This window comes from Rana temporaria, chromosome 3, assembly GCF_905171775.1.
Source record: "Rana temporaria chromosome 3, aRanTem1.1, whole genome shotgun sequence".
In the NCBI taxonomy this organism is placed as follows: domain Eukaryota; kingdom Metazoa; phylum Chordata; class Amphibia; order Anura; family Ranidae; genus Rana; species Rana temporaria.
In genome coordinates, this window is record NC_053491.1 from 60,086,141 (window position 1) to 60,100,407 (window position 14,267).

General features: G+C 39.2%; 1 protein-coding gene across 3 annotated transcripts in view; it reads right to left on the minus strand.

The window, feature by feature from the left end:
* Nucleotides 1-423: 423 nt before the first annotated feature.
* The window catches only part of SLC12A1 (solute carrier family 12 member 1), a 221,636-nt gene continuing 207,792 nt past the window's right edge, over nt 424-14,267 (minus strand). For all 3 annotated transcript variants that reach the window (XM_040342655.1, XM_040342654.1, XM_040342656.1), the window contains exons 23-27: nt 12,092-12,203; nt 11,742-11,828; nt 8,671-8,806; nt 3,954-4,021; nt 424-1,471 (exon numbers count right to left, since the gene is read on the minus strand). In XM_040342655.1, the coding sequence (XP_040198589.1) occupies nt 1,336-1,471; nt 3,954-4,021; nt 8,671-8,806; nt 11,742-11,828; nt 12,092-12,203 (539 nt within the window). In that variant the 3' untranslated portion in view covers nt 424-1,335. The remainder of the gene's footprint in view (nt 1,472-3,953; nt 4,022-8,670; nt 8,807-11,741; nt 11,829-12,091; nt 12,204-14,267) is intronic.

Here is a 14,267-nt window from a genome sequence, read left to right on the forward strand (position 1 = left end):
GCAGTCTCCTCCATGAGGTGAGTCCCCTGGGTACCCCTGGTCAGCGCAGCAAGGGGTGAGATGCCCTGAATAGGGCCTGGGATCTTCCGTTTTTTGTGGAGTGCATACACTCACATGATATACATACACACACAGGGTATCCTGGTCAACTCTTAAATAAGTGCCTTTGTGAAAGTTGTTTGCTAACAGTGCAGAGAGGATTAGGTATCAATTTATTTGCACAATATAAATTTAAAAACACGTCTATTTGCTAGACTATGGCTGAAAAGCAAAGCCAAAAATTACAAATGTTCATATTGCATTCTCATGTACAAAAATTATTGATAGTGCTGCTGGAATCCGCATGTTGATCTCACTTCAGTGTTTGTAATGTTCTAGTAAACCACAATCAGATATTTTTCCATACTAACGACAGAAAGCAAATTACAAGTTTTATAATTTTTATTGATTTGTTTTTCAACAGAAAGACAAATGAAGGTATTACAATGCATTCTAGATGGAAAACATCAAATCAAATATAGTAAACATAAAAGTGAGACCGAAAATGCCTCAAGAGGAAATTAAAGATTTAATGAGCACGAGAAAATAACTTAAATATATTTTTCTTTACACATATTTAAAATGTATGTCTGCTTTTAAAGTGGATCTACTGTAGAAATTTGAAACTTTTTTAATGATTGTACAGTTTGGATAAAGATCGAAATTGCACTTAAAGTTTATAATGCGCATGCCGTTTATGAAGGATAAGATATAACAATTTCTTCATATTTCTCTGTGTATGTATTGCCAAAACAAAAACGATTGCACTGAACTGCATGTGACTAAGAAGAGCCAATCAGAAGTCTGTCATGCATACTGGTTATTTTTTCCATTAAAGCAAGGTTCTCAAAGGCCAACCGAGAAAAGCTTTGTGTTTAATAATTGTGCTGCTCGCATTCTCATGGATACATATCTAGCTAGAGTATCCTAAAAATATAAAATATAATTCAGAGTTTACAATGAATATATTATGCTATTAAAGAAAGCTGATCTAAAAACCCACTTTACATGTAATAGACGAATGCAGTAAAATATATTATCAAAGCAGTAGAATATTAAAATTTAACAATGGTAATTTGCACTTTGAAAACAAGATTTTGGTTTTGATGATCATATTAGGCAGTCTCATCAATTTAGTGAATATAATATTAAATATGATTTTTTCTTAAGATCAAAAACGTTCTTTTTTTTCTGGCTTTACTTTAGCACTTTACTCTTATAGTTTACATTTTAGAGATCCGGTTAGGCACTTTGAATACAATGAATGTTAACTCTATTATGAAGATAGGTGTAGTGTTAGGAATAGAAAGTTAGTACATTCTTGTGATTTCCTCTAACCAGTAGCACAGGTGGAAGATTTTTAGAGAGAATTTCCACCCATGCCATATAAAGATGATCGGATACTGTTCCTTTTCTTGCAATGGGAAGGCTCCTGTCAATAGAAAAAAAAACACCTTTACAATCACTTTAAATGTAATTATAATGTATTGAATTTGGATGATAGGTATGCTTTGGTTTTGGCTGTAGATTTTTACCTCCCACTAAAGTTGCTCCCATCAGTTTCTCTTCGGCATTTAAGGTAAAACTAAAGATGAGACTTTTTTTGGATAGGATAAATGGAGAGTTCTAACTCCTGCATGTTTTTATACCATATGTGTCCCATTGAGATCACCGTTCACTTCCTGTCCATAGACAAAACAGGAAGTGAGATGAAATTCATAAAGTGAGGGAATCCCTGGTTGTCCAAAAGGTCACTGGAACTCAATTCCTGTTCTGGTGACAACCCAAAATGTGGGATTTTCTTTCACTTCTACTTTCAATGACACCGGTAAACAATACACACACGGGGAGTTGAATCTCTCTTACAGAAGCACAGAAAGCAATAGAAACAAAACAGGTGTTCTAATCCCTCTCCATTATGTGAAACTACGAGAATGGTAGCACTAAGGCAGGTAGTTCTACACATTGCCTGCACACACTGGGGTTGATTTACTAAAGGCAAAATTGAAATTGTACTCTGCAAGTGCAGTTGCTCCGGAGCTTAGTAATTGAGGGCAGCTCTGCTCAATGTACAATGTTGCTGCTGTTTGCATGTTGAGCAGTTCCATGTCAATCGAGCCTCCAATAAACTATTGGAGGCTGACAGTGTGTGTCCAGGGTCAGCATTTTTCCAGAGCTTTGGCCACACACAAACTAGTCTAAGCTAATTGGTTAGTTTGTATGTAGCCATAGCACAGAGTGTTGCTGTGTCCAGAGGACACGCTTAGCCGCCTCTGGATGCAGAAAACTATGAGCCCTTGGCCGTTCGTGTGAATGTAGCTTAACTACTTCAGTTTGCAAGAAGGTTCTAGGAAAGAAATAAATATTAATGTGAGTTAAATAGGAGTTAAAAATGTAGATTTTCAAAGATATGGCAGTAGGCTTAGAAATGTTAAGGTTTCTTTTAGGGATGCACCAATACCAGCTTTTTAAGACCAAGTACCAATACTTTTTCTCAAGTACTTACCAATACCAATTACCGATACCTATTTTTAGTGTCATGTGACACTAGGGCTCGGTCACACCATACATGCATGAAAACTGATGGGAAAACCACATAGATTTGCCGAGACATCAGTTTCACATCAGTTTTCATGTGCGCTTCAGTGAGTTTTTACAGCCTGTACACATATCAATGGTCTGGCTGCAGTGCAATTTGAAAAAGTCCTGTGCGATTTCAGTCCGGTTCAGGTGCGATTTCTAATCTCATACTCTATAATTCACATTGGAATGACCTGAACCTCTGAACGAAATTGCATAGGACTAAGCTTTGGAATTGCACTGCAAACTGGCTGGCACATATGTGAACAGAGTCTGAAGGTATCGACTTTAGTATTGGAGCATTTGCACAAGTACAAGTACTTGTGCAAATGCTTAGTATCGGCAGCGATACCGATATCGGCACCAGTATTGGTGCAACGCTAGTTTCTTTAAATACTGTTGTTGCCTAAACTACCAAGTCTTTACACCGCTTATATAATAATCAATGCTATTAAACCAAATATCATTACTCTAATAACTTTTTTTTTAGGCCCCTTTCACACATGCGGACCGTTCATTTCAACAGTTCAGTCACATCAAAAAGGATGAAGTATTCATCAGTTTTTCATCCATTCTTTTCAGTTTTTTTTTTTACATACACTACCAATGAAAAAAACAGATGTAAAATGGACCATTCGTCATGTAAATAGATGATCATCTGTTTCCATCCGTTTTTCTATAGGAATGCATTGATATCCGTTTTTCATCCGTCAACGGATGGATGAAAAACGGACGAATGGTCCGCATGTGGGAAAGAGGCCTAAAACGAATGTCATTTTATTTCATCACAAAAAGTGATCGTGTGTACAGGGCATTAGACCTCTAAATTCTCAAACTTGTGTGTATTGATGACTGAAGACTGAGACTATTATGCCCCGTACACACCATCACTTTATGTGATGAAAAAAAACGACGTTTTTATAAACGTCACTTTAATTGACCGTGTGTGGGGGAAAACGTTGTTTTATGTCTTGTAAAAAACGCCCCAAAAAAATTGAAGCATGCTTCAATTTTATGTGTCGTTTTTCAAAACGTCGTTTTTTACTTCACAGAAATTGACCGTGTGTAGCAAAAAACGTTGTTTAAAACAACGTTTTTTCACCCGCGCATGCCCAGAAGCTACTTATGAAGCAAGCTTTAATGGAAAAAATGGTGAGAACGTAACCTCGCTTTGCTAGAGCATTGTTAGAAAAACGATGGTGTGTAGGCAACTTCGTCTTTGAAAATTGAAGTTTCAAAAACGTCATTTTTTACTTCACAGAAAATGTCGTTTTTTTTCATCACATAAAGTGATGGTGTGTACGGGGCATTAGAACCAAATATATCATACTTACAATACAATGAGGTTTGCAGATCTGGAATGTTCTTGCAGAAGTTCATTAAGTCTTACTTGTCTGTAACTCTGCAAATGAAGAAAAGCATATAATAAAAACTGACCACTTTATTAATGTGATGCACACTTTTACAGGGTTCCTGCTCATGTAAAACTTGATAGGTCCATTTACTGCAGCAGAAGATTTTTAGGATGGGATCTTATCGCCCATCGTATTGTATTCATAATCTGGTTACAGTAAATGAATAGCAGGGCTCAGAAGAATCGTATGTGCATAGGTGTGTGCAGCCTATTACATTAGGGAGTGCACCCCAAAGCCTCAAAACACACAAAGTATATTATATATATATATATATATATATATATATATATATATATATATATATATATATATACTGTATATATGGGAGTTGGGCAATGAACAATGTCAGTAGAACAGTTGATGGTGTCTGTGGGCAGGGACTGTTGTCATTTATTTTTTATTATTATTACTTGTTACAATTAATTTTTTTATTCTTTTTTGCAATATATTTTTATTATTTTCTTTTACAATTTTTTAGGAGCACCATTGGGGGGCTTTGGTGAGATATCAGGGGCCTAAACAGACGCATGCTAGCTCACTTTTGAGACAGAGAAAGGGGCTGAGGACAGAGATTCCCGAGTCCCTTTCCCTGCGGGCAAGCAGCAGGGGGAATCTGTGTAGCACAGGGTGATTAGGGTGTGCCTTGGCACACCTGGCACACCCTGTGCGCACGCCTATGGTTATGTTTTTGCATATCTAAGCGCTTGTTCATACCATAATGTGTTATGATGCACACAATGATTTTCATTATAATACTGGCTACTGCAATGCATGGTAACACATTGTAAATGTGTGAAGCATTTCAACACAAAGTTAATGTGCCCAATGCAAATCTAAAATATGCTGACAGCCCAATTTCTTTAAAAGGAAGCACAATAATTCGTAATATGTGAAGGGGTAGTGGGGTACTACAGGGGGGCAACAGCCTTACCCAGTGCGTATTTATTATAGGGTTTAACAATAATTCATAAGATGCAGCACATTTCATAACCCATCTACAGAACTGACAGGTTTATTTTGTTTCAATAGTTAGAAACCAACATGGGCCGATAAGAAATGCACACAATTTAAAAAATGTGCTTCACCTGCTGCTCTTACTATGTCTAAACTGGATTCTGATAAAAAGAATTGGGAGCTACAGGGATGAGATATCTCCAAAATAATTCCTAGTTCCACCCAGTTGGCGCAGTCTTTACACATAATGTAGAATAAATAACTAAAGAGGACTGCTGCATGAGAGTAACACATGTGTTATCCCACTCTACAAGACTCAGGTCCGGCCACACCTGGAGTATGCTGTCCAGTTCTGGGCACCAGTCCTCAGGAAGGATGTACTGGACCTAGAGAGAGTCCAGAGAAGGGCAACAAAGCTAATAAAGGATGTTAGTTATGAGGAAAGGTTAAGAGCACTGAACTTATTCTCTCTGGAGAAGAGACACTTGAGAGGGGATAGGATTTAAATTTACAAATACCGTAGTGGTGACCCCACAATAGGGATAAAACTTTTCAGCGAAACGGAATTTAATAAGACATGCGCCCATTCACTAAAAATAAAAAAAAGCGGTTTAACATTAAACTGCGTAGAGAGTTCTTTAATGTAAGAGCGATTAGGATGTGGAATTCTCTTCCACAGGCAGAGGTCTCAGCAGGGAGCATCGATAGTTTAAAAACACAATTAAATAAGCACCTGAACGACCACAACATGAAGGGATATACAATACTGACATAAAATCACACACATAGGTTGGACTTGTGTCTTTTTTTCAACCTTGCCTACTATGTAACTATGTATATATCTTTAAAGTTATGGCAATGTAGAACACAGGGATAATGGGGTCTACAAGAGAAATATAAAACATGAGTTGACTTTGTATAAAATGGCTAAAAATACCCTTTCCAAGTGAAGAAAGACTCTTGGTGATGGTAGATTTCTGGTAGAGTATATGATAAAGTGATATGACAACAGTAAGATAAGTTTGTGATTTTAGAGTTAAAGAAGATCTTCACTCTCCAATTCATCATCCCTCCTCTCCACTACTCCTTCAGTTCTTGGCACAGTTAAGGATCTTTTTTTTTCTTTATTTACCTTTTTTAGTGACATTTTTTGGCCCCAGCCCCCTATGCATGTCATTCTCCTAGGTGAATGATGTGCACTGTCTTCCGTTCATTTTCCCAGGATATGCATTTCACACATCCCAGGAGGCAAAGCATTTCATTTCATTTCAAGAGATGTGTCAGCTGAATCCAGAACAGACGGCAGCCTCTCAATTATGTCACAGCAAAACATGACAGCACGGACCAAGTGTTGCCAGAAGGGAGGAGGATCTTCGCTGGACAGGGCTGAACCCGCTGGGTGGCTGAGCATCTAAACTGTGTAGAACTCACCACCATGAATGTAGGGGTCTAAAAAGTTATTTTAAAATGAAGAGTGCTTTACCCATGCATGACAAACTACCGGGTTCATTTAATTGCCAGTCCCCCCACTCACCTTTTGTTTGCGTCTTTTACATCGCATGCAGCTGGTAAAGTCACTAGCACATGCACTCTGAAGGGACGGCATACCTGTGCCATTCCTTCAGAGCTCCGTGCCGTGTCCATGACACCCCTGCGCATGCATGTAAGTGATGTCATCACGGCTTGATCAATCAGATGCCTGAAGCACTCGAACCCGGATGGAAGCCCTGTCAGCCGTGATAGCAAGCCGCTGGAGGGCTTTGTTCTATGGTAATTATTTCATAATGTGCTAGTGTGCAATGCAACAGTTTATCGTTTTTCTGTAGTATGCTGACATCCCGTTTAATGCTAATTAGCTCAATCTTAGCTGGACCCTCCTTGCTTTCATGTTATCTCATGCCTAGTACACACATGCGTTTTTTCCGTCGGATAAAAATCCGACAGAATTCCTCTCATGCTGCCTTGCATACACACACTCAGACCAAAAGATTTGGTTTGATCTGCAGTTGCTATGGTTTTGCACATGTGATAATTTATGACACCAGCCATGTAAAGGCCTGACTACAGGCCATTTACAAGAGTACAAACAACCATGACAATTATTATTCATGGCGTGCCTTGAATATAAACGATTTTGGGAAACCGTTAAATGAATGGTTTTAGTTCCCTTAAGTCTAAAGGTAAAGCCTAGTACACACTTTCAGTTCTTTTTTTGTTCAACCCAGCGGGCTGAACGAAAAAACCCTGAAGTGCTCGGGAGGAGATCCTGTACTAGCAATCCTTGTTATTACAGCAATCTGCACCGCTGCGCTATCGTGTTCTGACAGGACCCGCTTGCCAGAATGGTTAGTGCTCTCAGCCATTGGCTAAGAACGCTGATCGACTGCCAATCAGCAGGCCTTTTTCGGTCATGCCCCTTCGACAGGAGCTGGACATTCAGGTGGCTTCTGTTGGATCGGCTGCTGTAACATGGGCCAAATGTTGACCAGTTGGCCGGTATAATATTTGGCCTGTGTGTTACGAGGCTTAAAGCCTCATACACACGATCCAATTGTTGGCCAACCGAGCGTCTTATTTTTGTCTTCAGGGCGTGTGCCAGGACTTGTCTTGCATACTAACGGTACAAACTTGTCGGCCAACAAACACAAACGTAGTGACGTACTACGAGGAATTTCAGCTCTTGAGTCCTACCCTTTGGGCCCCTTCTGCTAAATTTCCTGTTTGGAGAGCATTGATTCCGAGCATGCATGTTTTTACTTTGGACTTTTCTGTGATGGACTTGTGTACTGATGATACGAAAATCAGACAACAGACCGCTGTCCGCTGAAAATTTACAAGCCTGCCACCCAAAATTTGTTGGCCGAAAGTTGGACAACAATTGTCAGAAGGAGCGTACCAACGGTCAGATTTTAGGACAATAGTCCAACAGACAACTCCGTGCTAACAATCAGATCGTGTGTATGAGGCTAAAGCCCTGTACACACGATCGGATATCTGATGGAATCTAATGCGATTGATTTTTTCGTCTGATATCCGATGAAGCTGACTTTCATCAGTCTTGCCAACACACCATCGGTCACAAATCCGACCGTGTCCAAACGTGGTGACGTAAAACACTACGACGTGCTGGGAAAAATGAAGTTCAATGCTTCCAAGCATGCGTCAAATTGATTCTAAGCATGTGTGGATTTTTGACCGATTAACTTCCACACAGACGTTTTTTTCTATCGTTTTTTTATCCATAGGAAAATTTTAAAACATGTTCTATTTTTTTTCACCAATGGAAAACAAACCAATGGGGTCCACACACGATCGGTTCGTCCGATGAAAACGCTCCATCGGTCTGTTTTCATCAGACAAACCGATCGTGTGTATAGGGCTTTAAGGGTTAGTGTTGGGTAGAAAGCACTGTGTCAAAAGCTAGTAGCACCAAGTTCAAGGTGAAACATAAAATACTACCAAATGAATACATAAAACATATGTATAGAAATTGAGTTAATCAGAATTTTGTTCTTGGGCAAAATTATTGATGGGAAATAGTCTCCCAAAGCCAAGTTTGAGTTTCTTTTAGTTAATGTTATTATACACTTGCTGTGTTCCTTGGGATATATCCAACAGACTGCCATTGAAGACACAGGGAATCAGAGTTTCCGTTGTATTGTGACATATAATAATAAACTACCTTGTCTTTGAACATTTCAATCTCCGAATCTGTTATTTTCCATGGATTTTCTCTTCTTATTTTCTCAGCAGTGGGTACATCTTTGGCACTTTCGTGGAGTCTGTAAGGTTCAATCATCTCTTCAAAAAACTTCCAGCTACAAAACACAAACAAAAGACTGGTAAATGGAGGCCTTCTGGCACCTCGAGTTATCTTGCAGTGTATCTTATGACATTTTGCATGAGAAAACATATTATTGCAATTAAATCATAAATGGATGCTTTTTGTGGAAGTTGTTAGAAATGGTTTGCTATTATGAATAAAAGGCCAATATACATTTTCATTCAGCTACCCATAAATTTGCAAATGACAAGCTGCAAATTAGACAGATGAAAAAATGCAGCAAAGACTGGTGAATATTAAAAATAGAATGGTACATAGGAAAACACAGTGGCTATGGAAGAAAGCGTGACCACCGACTTCAGAAGAAAATAGCTTTAATATTTAAAATCCACATGAAGGACATCACAGACCCATGATACAAAAGAATGGCAGCATGGTTGACGCGTTTCACGAAAAAATCTGCTTAATCATAACCCAGAATGCACCGGTAAAGTTACCATTAAGACCCCTTTGACACACACAGTGCGGCCGTGTTAGCAGTAAAGTGCCACTAGTTCTAGTGGCGCTTTAATGCTGTTTTAGCAGCCCTTTTGAGCTGCTAAGGGATCACTTTTAATCCCCGCAAATGGCCGAAGAAAGGGTTAAATGCACCCGAAAAGCACCGCTGCCAAAGCGCTTTGCAGGCACTTCAGCAGTGGTGCCCATTTATTTCAATGGGCAGGGGCCTCCTGAATGCATTATTAAATGCACAAAATATATCTGGATTATAACATTTATAGGTATAACAGAGATGTTTGATCTGGAGAATGTTTGTTTTACTTTAGCGGATCAGGAAGCATTTTTTTCCCCTCCTGGAGATAATTGGACAATATATTATAGGGTTTTTTTTTTTCATTCCTCTGGATCAACTTTGGGTTCTGTGTATGGAGGTCTTCTTTTTGCTATTTATTAATTGTTTCTATTTGTTGACCTACATACAGTAGACTTGTGCCTTTTTTTGACCTGACTAACTATGCAATTATCTGGAAGAATTCTCCCATAAGCTGGTTACACACCACGAGGAACGATCGTTTGATTTCGTATAGTGTGTGCACAACTTTTGTCACTTGATTCAGACTTTGAATTTTTTTTTTCCAAACGGCTAAACTTCTTTTGTACGTAAAAAGAAGGAACGATTTTCATTCAATGTGTACTGTTTTCATATGGTTTTAGCACTAGAAAGATTACATACAAAAGACTGCACTTGATCAGAAACAATAGACAACAAAAATAGCCTTTGTAGTAACAGAATTTGTGTACATTATTTCCTTACTTCAAGGAAAATCAGACGATCGTTCTTCCGATTTTCTTATAGTGTGTACCTAGCTTTACTGATAGCTAAAAAGATAAATGGTGTTGGTAGTAATTTACAAGGCAGAAATGACTTCCCATTGGCAACCTCTGGAGGAACCCTAGGGTTTTCCTGGAACCCTGGTAGAGAAAGGCTGGCCTAGACAATGGAGTTCATTTATTAAAGACAAATAGACTGTTCAGTTTGGAAGAGAAGTTGCCCTTTGCAAGGGAATTTTCTCCAGAGCTGAGTGAAGTAGGCGAAGCTCTGCCGACTTCCATCATCCAATCACGTGCAGGTACAAATGAAATTTCCTGAGATTCACTAAGCTCTGGGGAAAATTCCCTTGTACTGTGCAACTTAGCTTGCAAAGTGAACAGCCCAGTTGCCGCTAGTAAATCAACCCCAATGTCTCAAGATTTATGGACGATTCCTCTAGTCCATATATCCTTAACTTGTTTTAGTTAAAAGATAACTTGCAGTCACATGGGACTGAGCTGATCTTGATGATGTAGCAGAACAGGTAAAGTGGAACTTTATGTATAAAATGAAAATGGGTAAAAACCCGCGCATGCTCAGAATCAAGTCGACGCATGCGTGGAAGCATTGAACTTCATTTTTTTCAGCACGTCATTGTGTTTTACGTCACCGCGTTCTGACACGATCGGTTATTTAACCTATGGTGTGTAGGCGTGACGGACCATCAGTCAGCTTCATCGGTTAACCTAAGACAACGGTCCTTCAGACGTTTGCCTCTGGCTATCCTATCGTGTGTACGAGGCTTGAAGGTCTGACACGGTATGCCAGCCCTTCAGAACGAATGCGCTGGTGACATCACTGGCTGCATGCATTGTGAATATCTCCTAAACAGTGCAAGTTTAGGAGATATTCACTGCACCTACAGGTAAGTCTTATTATAGGGTTTCCTGTAGGTAAAAGTGAAAGAAATGAAATTACTACCACTTTAAATCCCTTCATTAGTAAACAAAGTAACACAGATTCTAGTATCAACAGCAACTGTTTTCCAAGATCACCAAATTACAATAGGGAGCAGAAAGAACTAGTATAGCAATGACTAGTTGAAAAATTGAAGTATTAACAGATAAGCCCACTGTATGTTTCTCAAGGGTTAATTCTCAATTTTAAGGGAATGACTCTTTAATTCTATGACTGTATAAATAATTGTACTATGCTGTAATCTTAATAAATACTCATCAATCTGTAAAATCAGAACAAAAGAACCAATGTGATATATAGGTCAAAAAGTATATATGTGAATTATTGATTTTACGATTATTTTGTTCTGATTTTACAAATATTAGATTCTGTAAAATATAATTTATTTATAGATATATCTTGCCAAGCTAGTTAACATTTGGAGTACCACCGCTGGTTAGTTTGTTCTAGGTATGGTGAGTGCGAGAGTTTTTTATTTTTAATTCTCTAAATAAACTAACGAACAATGTATCGGGAAAAAAAACTTTCCTACAGTCGATGTAATGATCCAACCTGTGTAAAAGAATAAGGAGTACCAGTATTTATGATTACTTTTCTGTAGCCTTGATGTTAGTCACAAAACCAACATCGGTATAAAGGGAAAATCAGTGGAAAAGAGTACTAAAGTTTAAAAATTCCATACCTTTCTTTACTTGGCTTTGTATTAATGTCTGCAACAATGTATATATCTGCAAATTTGATACGGAATTTACTCAGAAGTGCTGCCATCCTGCGGAAATAAATATTAACATATAAATAGAGTATTACCATAGTTCTTAGGCAATTTTCATTCAGAAGAAAATGCAACCATGTATCCTTCTTTAGGTAGCATAGCATATACATCAACTGTCAGTTAAAGAAAAATGTAACTCTAGATCCTAGTGAGAATGTACCGTATATATTTACATATTTAAGGAAGCATATTAATGGTGCTCTCAGTCTGGGAAAAGAAACCAAATGTCTACACTTCATAAAAGCTACATGCATAATTACGTTAGTTTTTCATCTTCAATACGGTTCACTTTTCCTCCAATGAAAACTCTCAGTTTACAGTCCTTCCATTTCTTTCTGAGGGTCAGAATATGTGGGATAAGAAGAGTCAAGCCTACAAAAAAACACATTGATAAAAGTCTTAAATGTCAATATTTAGTGTATATCATTAGGGATTTCATAAGTCATTATACAAGGCTCTATTGCAGTGGTCTCCAAACTGTGGCCCAGGGGCCAGAAGTGGCCCTTTGCTTGCCTTATCTGGCCCTATTCCCCCAACTGACACATCAATGGGACACTATTTTCCCATTACAACCCAACCAATGATGGGGCACTGATGCTGGGACATTTTCTACTTCCACAGGCCAACCCCCACCCCAACGTCTGAAGGACAGTAAACTGGCCCTTTGCTTAGAATGTTCAGAGACCCCTGCTGTAGTGAATGCATGATGAAAACTTGGTCACTATATATATTTTTTTACTTTTCTTTTTAATGTATTGTCAACTGGCTTATCACATGCTCCTTGGCGTTTAGAAATTATTCAGATAAAACATATTTCACAGCACCACAAATTCCACAAAGTAAAATAATGTGTGGTTGAATTTGAAACATAGTTGCACTGTTCAGGCAAAGTTTCCAGAGTAATTTTACTCAATACCGTTGTGTGCATTCCTACATTTCAACCAATCCCAACCTTTAATGAAAACTATACGAGCTGCTCTGACTATTGGAAAATTCAGGTGGCTATGTGTGTAGACACTGAGATTGATTCACTAAAGGGGTATAGACTATTCACTTAACAATGTGAATGTTTATTTAGCTTAGTAATGTATTCACATAAATCAACTAATTGTATACTAGCAGAAGTCCGTTTTTTCTTATTTCCCTCATCTCTAATTGGGTGTTCAGATTGAACTGCCTCTTCTTATTTAGTAAATCAATCCTATAGTCTGACTACACTGGTTGTGCCCCATAATTTTAGACATTTAACTTAAAGTGGTTGTAAAGTTCCAGGTATATATAAAAAAAAAATAACAAACAGGTCATACTTACCTCCACTGTGCAGTTTGTTTTGCACAGAGTGGCCCTGAACAGCTTCTTCTGGGGTCCCACGGTGGCTCTCTCAGCTCCTCCCTGGAATAGATAACCCCCTCTGGGAAGCTCTCTCCCAAGGAGGTTACCTTGCAGGAGCTCTACCGTGTCATACACTCAGTGTCCATAGCCACCGAGTGTATGACTCGGCCCCGCCCCCCAGTGCCCGTGTCATTGGATTTGATTGACATCAGTGGGAGCTAATGGCTGCGCTGCTATCAATCTATCCAATCAACACCAAGATTCCGTGGAGAAGAGGACGGTGGGGACGCGCTGAGCAGGTGAACTGGCTCAGGTAAGTAAAACGGGGTCTGGGGGGCCTGTGATTGTCAGGTGTTTTTTCACCTTCATGCATAGGATGCTCGAAGGTGAAAAAACACGAACCTTAACAACCCCTTTAACCACTTCCAGACCTGCGCACGACGATGTACGTCCTATTTTTAAAGACGGATATCTCGGTAACGGCAGCAGCTGCTGTCACAACCGAGGTATCCATGTTTAGTGTGCGCGGTCTGGAATCCGATAATGGCGGTCTCCGCGGCGGATTCACCGCGAGATCGCAGTTATCGGTGGCGGGAGAGGGCCCCCCCCCCCTCCCGCCGCTCTCTCGTGCCCTCCGCCGCTTACCGGAGCCGTCGGTAGCGGCGGAGGCGATCGGATGCTGTCGGCTGGTGAGCGGGGACGGGACTGAAGGAAAAATCTCCTTCGCCCGTCCCCATAGCTCGGCTGGGCGGAAGTGACGTCAAAACGTCAGTCCCGCCCAGCCTCTTAAAGAGACAAATTTTTTTTTGGTCATTTGAAAAAATGACATTTTTTATTTTTTTTCTATTTTTTGCATTTAAGCCCAAATATGAGATCTGAGGTCTTTTTGACCCCAGATCTCATATTTAAGAGGACCTGTCATGCTTTTTTCTATTACAAGGGATGTTTACATTCCTTGTAATAGGAATAAAAGTGATAATTTTTTTTTTTTTTTTTTCAGTGTTAAAAATTCTAAAATAAATAAAAATAAATGCGAAAAGCAAAAAAAAAATTTTTTAAAGCGCCCCGTCCCGACGAGCTCGCGCGTAGAAGCGAACGCATACG